This window comes from Eutrigla gurnardus (assembly GCF_963514095.1).
Source record: "Eutrigla gurnardus genome assembly, chromosome: 17".
In the NCBI taxonomy this organism is placed as follows: Eukaryota; Metazoa; Chordata; class Actinopteri; order Perciformes; family Triglidae; genus Eutrigla; species Eutrigla gurnardus.
In genome coordinates, this window is record NC_139928.1 from 1,646,585 (window position 1) to 1,654,776 (window position 8,192).

General features: G+C 41.6%; 1 protein-coding gene and 1 long non-coding RNA gene across 4 annotated transcripts in view; one reads left to right on the forward strand and one right to left on the reverse strand.

Moving 5' to 3' along the window:
• Positions 1 to 4,359, reverse strand: part of abcf1 (ATP-binding cassette, sub-family F (GCN20), member 1) — a 24,041-nt gene extending 19,682 nt beyond the window's left edge. The window contains exons 1-4 of one of the 3 annotated variants that reach the window (XM_084031586.1): positions 4,180 to 4,359; positions 1,770 to 1,819; positions 1,593 to 1,667; positions 71 to 194 (exon numbers count right to left, since the gene is read on the reverse strand). In XM_084031586.1, the coding sequence (XP_083887712.1) occupies positions 71 to 194; positions 1,593 to 1,667; positions 1,770 to 1,819; positions 4,180 to 4,240 (310 nt within the window). In that variant the 5' untranslated portion in view covers positions 4,241 to 4,359. The remainder of the gene's footprint in view (positions 1 to 70; positions 195 to 1,592; positions 1,668 to 1,769; positions 1,820 to 4,179) is intronic. The other 2 variants (XM_084031587.1, XM_084031585.1) reach the window with 2 other exon arrangements.
• LOC311027570 overlaps positions 1 to 8,192 on the forward strand; it is a 244,942-nt gene that overhangs the window by 199,003 nt on the left and 37,747 nt on the right. The gene's annotated exons all lie outside the window — the stretch shown is intronic.

The window sequence follows — 8,192 nt, forward strand, 5'->3', positions numbered from 1 at the left end:
AAAAGCAGCAACATTGAATGATAAATAAGAATGATTTCAAGGATGCAAGGATAATCCTGAAACATCATACCTGGCTCATCTTCCTCATCACTTGCTTGGACCGACAGCTTTTTCAGCTTCAGCATGACGTCCTCCTCCTCATCATCATCATCTCCACCTTTCCCTTTCCGCCGGTCTTTCTTCTTCTTGTGAGACTAGACACGAACAGTTTCACATGAAATGTCACAAGTAGACAGAACCTGATGTCCAGGTTTGAGGAGAAGCCTTTAAAACTGATTGACATTGTTTCTTTATTTAAGCTGATGCCTTTGGTTTAAAAAGGGACCCAGGCGAGTCCTGATACCCATCCTTAGGATTAGCTCGGGACATCTCTGAGCAAAATATTGTATGTACCACCAAAATAAAATCCCCAAAATGTTAGCACATCTACAGGGCAAATGCAGTCCAGATATCCAGGATAAATGACTAGGCTGGGTTCAACATATCCCAGTGAGAGACGTCTGGCTTAATCAGTTTCACAAAGGCCAAACAAGGATGAACAGCTGACTGAGTCCAGCCAGGTGCAACTAATCTTCCTCAACTAGACCCCGAGATCCATCACTGATTCATTGATGCAGATCCTAGAATCACCATGAGGACGATATGTGCGGCGAACTTCTCACAAACTGATCAGAGCTTCTGATGGAGGCATATGAGGAGGTCAAGCTCCTCCTAAAAAGAAGAACTGTGGCTTAATGAACCAGACGATGTTCTCTTGTTACTGTAGGGGCTTATAAATCCGAAATTAATAAGCCCCGTAATATGAAAAAAAGTAAACATTTCTAAAAATGATCTTGTACACCAGTAGATGTATCTTATACGAGACAATCTTAAGAAAACATTTGTAGATCCTAAACCCCTTGCCACACGGTCAAATATTGGGTAAAACATGGCCCATTTTAGAGCCCTCGGAGGAAAAGGCTTATATTCAAACGTTCAATTCATCAACTAACTGTGTTATCCTAGCAAAAATACACATGTGAATAGATAATGTGCCTAGCATTTCTGTGTTATAAAGAAAAAAGTCTCAGTTCCATATTTTCAGGATGGCGCCTATAGTTTCACCTTATTTAGCTTGTTTTGGCCAAAAGGCCATTTTTAGCTTCATATACACATCCCAGAGGCTAACTAATACCTTAATTGAAAAATATGGATGCCATATAGTAAATATCTGCAATACTAGCTTCCTAGATCAATCCATTATAAAATTATACATTGCTGAAGTTGGGTTAAATGCATTTTTCGCACATGTCTTTTTTTGGGGTCAAACGTCTATACCAGTATTTCTGAAACTATGAGGAATTGAAAGCTAATATTTTGCATGGTGGGTACAAAGATATACATCTACATTTAAGATTTTTTCCAGCTAAATCTGAGGGGGTTACCTGGGGTGGAATGACCCACCTGAATGATGTCATGAACTCAGACAGGACGGCTTTTGAATATCCTGGCTGGGACTTCACAACATGTACACAGCAACAATGGTGGTGATTTCAGTGACGCTGGATAAAAACTTGCCAGTGGCTAAATGGAGGAAAGCCCCCAAGATCTACCTGTTTTCCTTGTGTTTCTTTCGCTGCCGCCTCATCTGCCTCAGGTTTGCCATCTGTGGAGAGTTCCTCAAAGAACTGGAGAAATCAACAACAAATCCAATTAGATGTAATATGTCAGAGAGATAACACAGCAAAAGTTTAATAGTGTACTTAGAAACTACACAAATGAATACTCACAGTCTTTTTCCCCTTTTTATCTTTCTTTCCCTTTTTCACTGTTTTTTCTGCTGGAAGAAAATTCAATTTTCAATCAAATTTGATTAATAGTGTCATATCACAAGAGAAGTTATCTCAGGACACTTATCACATTGAGCAGGACTAGAACACACCCCTGATTTTCAGAGTCAATACATTTTCAAAGTCCCAACAAAAACTGCCTTAACAGACTTTTAGGCAGAAATCTCAAGCAGACCAGGATCTTTGGTCCAATCTGCATATGCTGTTGATAGTAGTACAGTAGTAGTAGTATTAATCGTAGCAGTAGTAGTAGTATCAACAGTAGTAGTAGTAGTAGTCAGAAAACTGATAATTAGTGGGCACTTAATACAGACTTATAGATTAAACACAGACTCACTTTAATTTGGGGTTGTTGACATAAACGTGTGGCCCTTTTTGTATCTAATCTATCAATGGCTGACAGAAAGTCCATCCATCATCAACCACTTATCCTGTATGCAGGGGCCGACATGTAGTCTATCACAGGGCTGACATGTAGAGACAGACAGGTAACCAGTCTATCACAGGGCTGACATGTAGAGACAGACAGGTAACCAGTCTATCACAGGGCCAACATTTGTACAGACAGACAGGTAACCAGTCTATCACAGGGCTGACATGTAGAGACAGACAGGTAACCAGTCTATCACAGGGCTGACATGTAGAGACAGACAGGTAACCAGTCTTTCACAGGGCCGACATGTAGAGACAGACAGGTAACCAGTCTATCACAGGGCCGACATGTAGAGACAGACAGGTAACCAGTCTATCACAGGGCCGACATGTAGAGACAGACAGGTAACCAGTCTATCACAGGGCCGACATGTAGAGACAGAGAGGTAACCAGTCTATCACAGGGCCGACATGTAGAGACAGACAGGTAACCAGTCTATCACAGGGAGACATTTAGAGACAGACAGGTAAACAGTCTATCACAGGGCTGACATGTAGAGACAGACAGGTAACCAGTCTATCACAGGGCCGACATGTAGAGACAGTCAGGTAACCAGTCTATCACAGGGCCGACATGTAGAGACAGACAGGTAACCAGTCTATCACAGGGTGACATGTAGAGACAGACAGGTAACCAGTCTATCACAGGGAGACATGTGGAGACAGACAACCATTCACAGCCATGCTGACACAGGGAGAACATACAAACTCCACACAGAAGGAACCGGAACCCGGGCCTCCCTCTCTCTCCCTCTCTCTCTCTCTCTCTCTCTCTCTCTCAGAGAGAGAGGAGACATTGCTAACCACCACACCACCATGCAGACTTGACAGAAAGTCGTTGGACAAATTCAAATCCCCTTTAATACAACACATGCATCTTCCTACAGCTGATCAAACCGGTTGATACAGTTACACATGTCGGTGTAAACGTGGTCGTCGTTGCCTTTGACAGGCTCAGATTGTTGTTATACAACATCATCAGAGACTTCAAGAGTAGCATCCATTCTGTTTAACCAGACTATCGTCACATCAAATACACCAGGACACATTGACAAAAACGCTTATTTCACCATGTCGTACACACGTGAAACAAAATTGGACAAAAACAAATTAAACTCACTCAACCCACGTTAGTCTCTCCACTGTTCAACCCATCAAAGTGCGCCTGAACTCGTAGGTATGTCTATGATGTGAAGCCCCTCAACAACACATCTAACCTCGTGGGCATCATTTCATTTCTTTGGCACTTTCTCTGTTTAATACGTGTAGAGAAAGCCAACGCTATCAAGTAATGCTGGGGTCTGTCCGACAGAGACTCAACCAGCACATTTCAATGTCGACCATATTATTGCATCACTTCATGAATAGACGGACGGATTGTCGCACTTTGAAACGGGACACTGTTCGCTTTCTCATTTAAATTTGTTAATCACTAAAAAGGAGATATCAGCTGCTAAATAATGTTATATATGCTGTCCAATGAGCCGGTGTGTGTGATTCCTACTGTTAAACCACACTGAGTTCACAAATACGGCTATTTAATGTGATAGCGTTGGTCAATAACGGGACGTTATCACGTAAAACGCTCAACTAAGCCGTCCAACATTTATTTTAACGATATTATGATACCGTGTAAGGCCCTCTATAGCACAACGCTACTTGTTACTGGGCAATTCACTGCAGTTGTAAAAGTTGGAATTTGATTCTAATTAATTCATCTAGCTCGATTGTCTACCGCCGGATCGATCAGAAGATGCTGTAGATCCATGACAGAAATGAAGTCGTTTAAAAGCATGCTGGAACGGGATTTGGAGGAGTGAAATGTGAGGATTTTCAATGGAGTCTGGTTAGCCTAGCTGTACCCATATTAGCCTGCTGGATAGCTTCTGGAACGCTTAGGACGTTAACGTCTACTCACCAGCTGCCGGGGCGACTTCATCCCCCACCCACTCTGCTTCTTCTTTCGTTTTCTTGGGCATCCTGGTACTCTGACTGGACGTTCTGAAAGGAGCGCGTGCTGGTATCCACTAAGGTGTATCTGACACACAAGTCATGCGGCCCAGCGACGTGGGGAACATGCCGGGTCATCAACAAAGTTTAATTCAGCTTCGTCTGGCATTTTGCATGGTTGGCAAACAGCTGGATGCGCCACACCGCCCCCTGTAGGCTGGAAGACTGTTCTGCTTTCAGGGTAAAAGGACCATCCATCAACAGAATCCATAACTACTCTCTCTCCTTTTGTCGACTCCATTGTACCACAGAGAATTGTTAAGATATACCCGAACAATAAACCCTACATCACAAGAGACATTAGGTAGTACATTAGGGGGTGAATCTGCCTTCAAACTTAGTGACACAGAGGGAGTAAGAACAGCTCAAAAAGAGCTCAATCAATGCATGAGAGCAGCTAGGCTGCAGTATAAGGAGCGGGCAGAACAGGATTTGTCCATGCATAACTCCAAGAAACTGTGGGACTCAATTAGAAGAATGACAAACATAGAGGCAAAAGGAAGCCCCTGTTTGCTCAGGATGAAATGTTAAAGGCAAATGTACTGAAACAATTTTACACGCGTTTTGAATCTGATAACAACAGGGACTGCTGTGTTGTTTTAGAAAATGGAACTTGTAATGTGAAAGACAGGATTTTTATAGAGCCATATGCTGTAACCAAGGTTTTTCAATCCATGCACTTTAAAAAAGCAACAGGGCCAGATAATATGTCCACCTTTTTCTTTTAAAGATATTCGCAGAGGAACTGACTCCGGCATTTCAGCTCTCCATTGATAAATACACTGTACCTGAGATCTGGAAAAAGTCCATTATAATTCCAATCCCAAAAAAGGCATGTCCTCGGGAGGACAATGATTATAACTCTTCCCTATCAAACACAGAAATAAGCAGCACTGGTGCCCCCCAGGGGTGTGTCAGTTCACCATTCTTGTTTATTCTGGATATGACTGTGTTCGTTCTGGGCCTTACCAATATGTTGTGAAGTTTTCGGATGATACGGCCATTCTTAGTCTGCTCAGAAGAACTCCAACTTATCTATCCACAGAGATGCTGTTAGGGTTTCATGGGTGAAGTCAAAAACAGGAATGTTAGGTTTAATACTCCCAACCCCACTCATTCAAAAATGGAATGGAATGTTCCCATTCATTGTCTATGTAAGAAGCCGTGCAATGCCGTCGCGGAGCGGCAAATTTCGAGAGACGGAGCGCCGCCCGCAAGCTCTCGAAAATCTTTTAAACTGACCGTTGTCGATCTAAAATAAAGACAGATTCAGCAACTGCATAGCTTATTTCTCTCCTAAAATTTTTTCAGAAACACATTTCAGTGAACTATTTTCGGAAAATAAGAGGGAGGTGGGAGGCTTATAAAATAAGAGGGAGGGGAGAACGATACAAGCTCGGAGGAGCACAGAGGGGAGGGGTGGTGTGGGGGGGGGGGGGTGGGTACTTTTTTCAAACCTTTCAAATCGAAGACTAGAGCTTTAATACATATATTTCCCCATAATAGCATCAAAACTTACTTCACTTTGTTTAGTCCAGAAGCTCAAATGTGTGCCTACTGCCTTCAATAGTCTTTGTGCTTCAGGCTCAAAAGTGTGGTCCAGTCTTCTAGTGATCTACATGTGATGGAGGCATGCACAGTGCCAGTAGGGGGTGTAGTCTCAATAGCCATGCACTAAGCAGTGTGCTCTGTGCATGTGGTTGAGGAATGGCATGGATATTCAAGTGTATTTGAATGGCATCTGTTTGTTTCAGTCAAGATTATGCTACAAAATAACTTTCCTCAGCTATATTTAAGTCCCCTTTGAAAAGCCAACCATCAATTAAAAAAATTCCCATTTATTCCCGTTTATTCCCATAAATTCCCATGGAAAGTTTCCACTTTTGAAAATTCCCGGAATTTTGCAACCCTAGATGCTGTGGACAGGTTTGTGGACTGGTGCGACGACCATAAATTACATTAACACCTGTAAGACTGTGGAAATGCTGTTTGACCCCAAATCAATTGGTAATTGAAGCCCTGTGACCATACGTGGTAATAACATTGATCAGGTGACTTCATGCAAGTACCTAGGCATTCATATTGACAGCGACATGAGCTGGCAGACACAGGTCTGTGCCAGAATTCATCAGTGCCTCCACTTTCTACGTAGACTACGGTTGTTCTGTGTCTGCAAAAACATTTTTTTATAGAGCAGCTATAGTCCATTTTACGGTACAGTGTCACCAGCTGGTTTGAGAACCTAAATGTTAAAACAAAATTACGGATTCTCAACCTGGTCAGAGTAGCGGGCAAGCTAATGGGTCACTCCCCCCTTAACCCTCAGGAACTGTTTGACCAGGCTGTCATCACTCAGGCAAAAAACATTCACAACGACAGTTTCCACGTTCTGAACAAGGAATACTCACTCATGCCCTCAGGGAGAAGGTACAGTGTCTCCTTATGTAAATACAACTGGTTCAAACATTCCTTTGTCCCATTGTCAGTTAAGCTCATTAATGAGCAAATGTAGGGAAGGGGAGTTTTGTGGGTACTGTATACTGTGTATCAGCTGCTTAATGTGCTATGAAGCACTTTAATAAGCACCAGCACTGTAATATGTACCAGCATTTTAAATCTGTACCAGCACTTTAATCTGTACCAGCACTTTTAAAATGTACCAACACTTTAATCTGTACCAGCACTTTGAATATGAACCAACACTTTAATCTGTACCAGAATTTTTAATCTGTACCAGCACTTTTAATCCATACCAGCACTTTAATCTGTACCAGCACTTTTAATATGTACTAGCACTTTAATCTGTACAAGCACTTTTAATCTGTATCATCAGATTTACCTAATGTACCTAATGTAACCTAACCTGTACTTTTAACCTAATCTGTACCAGCATTTTTAATATGCACCAGCACTTTAAATGTTTTTATGTTACTAGCATTGTACTTTCCACTAGTAGGGAGGGCAAATTGCACAGCTCAGATCGTCTTGCACTCTGGTCCCTACAAAACTGTAAAGGGGTAGAGAAGTCGGTAACGGGTGAGACCAGAAGGAGGCAGTAATGCATCTATTAGGATGCAAACTGCCGTAATACACTAAAGAAGAAGAAGAAAACCAGAAGCTAGCACTTTAATCTGTACCAGCACTTTAAATATGTACTAGCACTTTAATCTGTACCAGCACTTTGAATATAAACCAGCACTTTAATCTGTACCCACACTTTTTATATGTACTAGCACTTTAATCTGTACCAGCACTTTTAATATGTACTAGCACTTTAATCTGTACCAGCACTTTAAATATGTACTGGTACTTTAATCTGTACCAGCACTTTAAATATGTACTGGTACTTTAATCTGTACCAGCACTTTTAATCATCCGTACCAGCACTTTAATCTGTACCAGCACTTTTAATATGTACTAGCACTATAATCTGTACCAGCACTTTAATCTGTACAAGCACTTTTAATCTGTATCAGCACTTTAATCTGTACCAGCACTTTAATCTGTACCAGCACCTTTAATCTGTACCAGCACTTTAATCTGTACCAGCACTTTTAATCTGTACCAGCACTTTGATCTGTACCATTACTTTTTAATCTGTACCAGCACTTTTAATCTGTACCAGCACTTTAATCTGTACCCGCACTTTTTATATGTACTAGCACTTTAATCTGTACCAGCACTTTTAATATGTACTAGCACTTTAATCTGTACCAGCACTTGAAATATGTACTAGTACTTTAATCTGTACCAGCACTTTTAATATGTACTAGAACTTTAATATGCACCAGCACTTTAAATGTTTACTAGCATTGTACTTTCCACTAGTAGGGAGGGCAAATTGCACAGCTCAGATCGTCTTGCACTCTGGTCCCTACAAAACTGTAAAGGGGTAGAGAAGTCGGTAACGGATGAGACCAG